The sequence below is a fragment of the Trypanosoma grayi genome (assembly GCF_000691245.1).
Source record: "Trypanosoma grayi strain ANR4 Tgr_179_V1, whole genome shotgun sequence".
Lineage (NCBI taxonomy): Eukaryota > Euglenozoa > Kinetoplastea > Trypanosomatida > Trypanosomatidae > Trypanosoma > Trypanosoma grayi.
Genome location: NW_008825798.1, coordinates 1,737 through 5,656, shown reverse-complemented (window position 1 = coordinate 5,656; position 3,920 = coordinate 1,737). Strand labels below are relative to the sequence as shown.

Genomic DNA, 3,920 nt, shown 5'->3' with positions numbered 1-3,920 from the left:
GAATCTCTCTCCTTCCCCACAGGAAGACGAAAAAATCGAGGCAAAATAACAGAAAAAAAAGGACGTTCAAACAGGGGGAAGAGGAGCAGAATAAAGTGTGCTCCAGATTCATTGTACTAAGAAGGAGGCCAGTACATTTATACACGCGTGCGCGTTCCAGTCAGAAAGAGGAGTAAGACATATACACGCATACACACATATATATATATATTCATATATATGCGTGGCGGCTCCCCAAATCACTCCATGCCGAACTCTGCGCGTCCGGTGTCTGTGCCTAGGGCTGCCGATCGCGAGTTCCGGCGCATGCAATCCTCGCGCTCCATCACGACGCCTCGGCGATCCGGTATCGAGATGGCGCAGAACCAGGGCAACGCCATGAAGGTGTATGTGCGTGTGCGACCATTTAGCGAGCGGGAGCTTTCGCTAAGCATGCCGCATCACAGCACAGTGCGCATCGACGTGGAAAACCCGTGCTTGATTACACTACTGGACCCACAGAAGGATTTCCGCCCCCGTGAGACATTCAGTTTTACACGCTGCCTATGGTCTGTGCTGGAGAGTGACGGCAGCGCCGGCAGCAGCAAAACGGCTGGAGAAATCCGCGATTCCATTGGCACGTTCATCAACAACGTCAGCTCCGCTCGCGGTGTGCGTCCTCGTACTACGTCAAATACTGGACCCGCCAACTCCGGTGTCCTATCTGCTCGCGGGAGGGCTGGAGCAGAGAATTCTATGTCATTTGAGGGTGCTGGATCCAGTGCGGCAATTGTCGCGGGCAATATTGTTGCTCACCCAAAATACAGCTCACAGAAGGATGTCTACGACGAAGTGGGTCTCCCTGTCCTGACGAACACGCTGGAGGGCTATAACGGCTGTGTCTTCGCCTACGGGCAGACTGGAAGCGGCAAGACATTCACAATGCTGGGTTATGCTCCGAGGAATGCCGATTTTCATTCCCCTGGCAGACGTCAGTCCGTTGCAAACTTTGATGACGACGATGATGAAGAGTGTGAGAACTCCAAACGGTCTCTCACCTCAGTTTCACCTGGCCGCTTCCGCCGCGCATCGGTGATGAGCAATCACAGCAACCGACCAGACACCTTCGGTCGTCAAGGAAGCTCGCAGGTAATGCCAACAGGTCAAGTGGTCGATGTTGTTGACACGACCAAGTTGGACCCGAGCGAGCTGCAGGGTATCATTCCTCGCATCAGTGCTGATCTGTTTAAGGGATTGCGCGAGATGCGGGAAAAGGACCCGTCCCACTCATATCGTGTGGAAGTGGTCTACTATGAAATCTACAACGAGAAGGTATATGACCTCATTCGCCCACAGAGGGATGCCGACCTGAAGATACGTCATCAACCCCTCAGCGGCCCTTACGTGGAGGGGCTCGCCACAAAGATGGTTGCCAACGAAGAACAGGTCGCCAAGGTGATCCGTAAAGGTAGCATTGAGCGCCATACTGCAGCGACAAAGATCAATGACCGAAGCAGCCGCAGTCATGCTATAATTACCTTCAATATTCTACAGCTGTACCTTGATGACAATGACAACACATGTAAGAAGCAGAGCAAACTGAACCTTGTAGATCTTGCGGGTTCAGAGCGGACTGGTGCTGTTGGTGCGGAGGGGAAGCAGTTCCTTGAGGGCACTAAGATCAATCTCTCCCTTACAACACTGGGTCGTGTCATTGACTGCTTGGCCGATTTATCGCAGTCCAAGTCGCTTGCTGTACCTGTCCCGTACCGTGACTCCAACCTCACATGGTTGCTGATGGATTCACTGGGCGGTAACAGTAAAACTTCCATGGTAGCCACTATTTCGCCCCACTGTGTAAACTTTGATGAAATGCGGCAGACCATCCGTTACGCCTCGCGTGCTAGACAGATTGTTAACAAGGCAGTCATCAACGAGGACCCACAGGTGCGCCAAATTCGTGCCCTGACAGGTGAAGTGGATCGCCTCAAGAAAATCATCCGTGAGGCGGGGCATAACGAGTTTACTCGTGACTATGTGCTGGAGCTGCAACGCCGCAACGCCTATCTTGAGAAACGTTGCCAGGAGCAGGAGATAACCATTGCAGAGCTCCGGGCACTGCTTGAAGAGAATGGCATAGCCGTCCATACAGATGATCTCGCCTCAGCATCGGTGAAGCGTGCACGTGGTGCGCAGCAGGATGTGAGTTCGGGCCGCCGTCGTGGTACAAACGGGGTGGAAAGCAATGCGTCGGTTCTCAAGACGCGCCTGGCTGACGCAAAGACGGAAGTGGAAGCGTTGCGGCGCCAACTTGCAGAAGAGGATGGTAATGGTGTGATCAAGCGAGCTGGGACCCCCACAAAGACCCCACAGGTGACTGAACTCAACAGTGAAATTAAGCGACTTAAGAAGGAACTGGAGGCTCTGAAAAAAAATGATGCGAAGAAGCAGCGGCAGATTGAGCGTTTCTCCTTCTTCTATATGGATTGGGCGGCCGATATGATGCGGAATACAATGCTACTAAAGGAGGACGAGTTTTCCAGATGTGTGGCTCATCTTGCTATTGCGCAACACAACCAGGTCGGTCTTGGCCTTCGCCACGTCCAGCAGGCCCACCGCGAGGAGATTGAGAAGATGCGGAAGCGGCATGTGGAAGAAATGGAGGATCTGCAGAAGATATCAACCGCTCGGCTTAAAGAATCCATTGAGAAGAGTAATGAGCTCTATCAGCAGCTCATTGACAAGCATGTAGAGAAGCTGAACTATGTCGAAGAACGCATGAAGAAAAATAAGGAGTTCTACGAGTCTGAGCACAAGCGGATGGAGGCTGAGAAGGAGAACAGCCGTAAGAGCTACGAGGAGCAGCTGGCAAAGACGCGTTCCAGCTACCAAGATGAGCTGAAAAGGCTGCGTGAGCAGCTCAACTTTGGCGCCACAGACCGTCAGCGCTCGGGTGAAGCGTTAAAGCGCATGCAGGAGGATCACGAGAAGGAGGTTAACCGACGACAAGATGAGATGGACCGTTACCGCCGCGACAAGGAGCAGGAAATCTCGCGGCTGAAGCAGCAAATCGAGAAGGAAACGCTGCGACGGGATAGTGATGTACTCGAGAAGGACCGTCAGCGTCGTCTCTTGGAGAAGGAAGTGGGTGAGATGCGGCGCGAGATGCTTAAGCTGCAGACAGAGCAGCACCGCATGGAGCAGCAGCACCGCACCGAGGTCCAGAACCTCACGCAACAGCAGGAGAAGCTCCTTTCCGTTGGAAACGGGCTGCTCTCCGACTGGGACAACCGCTCCAGCGCATTGGACTCCTCTTTTGCGCAGCTGCGCGCTCTGTTGCACAGCCAAGACTACATGGACTTCCGCACCCGCCTCCGCGACGCCACCATTGAGCGGAAGGACTACACCGCGGAGCTGGAGGCGGTGGAGGAACGCAAGCGGCGTGACACTCAGCGCCTGCGTGAAATTGTGCAGCAGTTGAAACAGAACCAGGAGGATAGCAAGGCCAGCCTCCAGCGCTTCGAGGAAGACGTGATGAAACACCTCGCGTCTGCAAGCAAGACACGCAGTGGCAATAGTAAGAGCACCAGCAGTAAGAATACTCTTAGTACAAACGGCCGAGGTGTGGAATCGTCGAATGGCTCTTATTCTGCGCAAAAGCGGACCTCCCCTCCGGGAGCGACAAAGTCCTCCGTGGTGGCACCACCATCAGCAGGAGGTGCTGCGTCGTAAGCGCCGTAGATATAATAGGGGTGGCATCTGCATGCAGTTTTTTTTTTTTTGTTCTACGTGAGGTGCAGCTGCACACTCGGCGCTGGGCAAAGAAAACGCAAAAAAAAAATAGGGGCATAAAAGCAGGGAGGAAGAGAAGAACTGGAAGTGAGAAGCCAAGAGGGCTAGACAACATGCGTAGACAGATATGGCATCGGAGGGGGCAGCGG

The 3,920-nt window shown here is 53.6% G+C and overlaps 1 protein-coding gene across 1 annotated transcript; it reads left to right on the top strand.

Annotated features, from left to right (window-relative positions):
- Nucleotides 1-246: 246 nt before the first annotated feature.
- DQ04_01791000 (kinesin) lies at nt 247-3,711 on the top strand (the record flags this gene model as incomplete). The annotated part of the gene is made up of 1 exon (XM_009311159.1): nt 247-3,711. One exon carries the CDS (start codon nt 247-249, stop codon nt 3,709-3,711), a length of 3,465 nt encoding a protein of 1,154 aa, XP_009309434.1.
- Between the last annotated feature and the right edge of the window lie 209 nt (nt 3,712-3,920).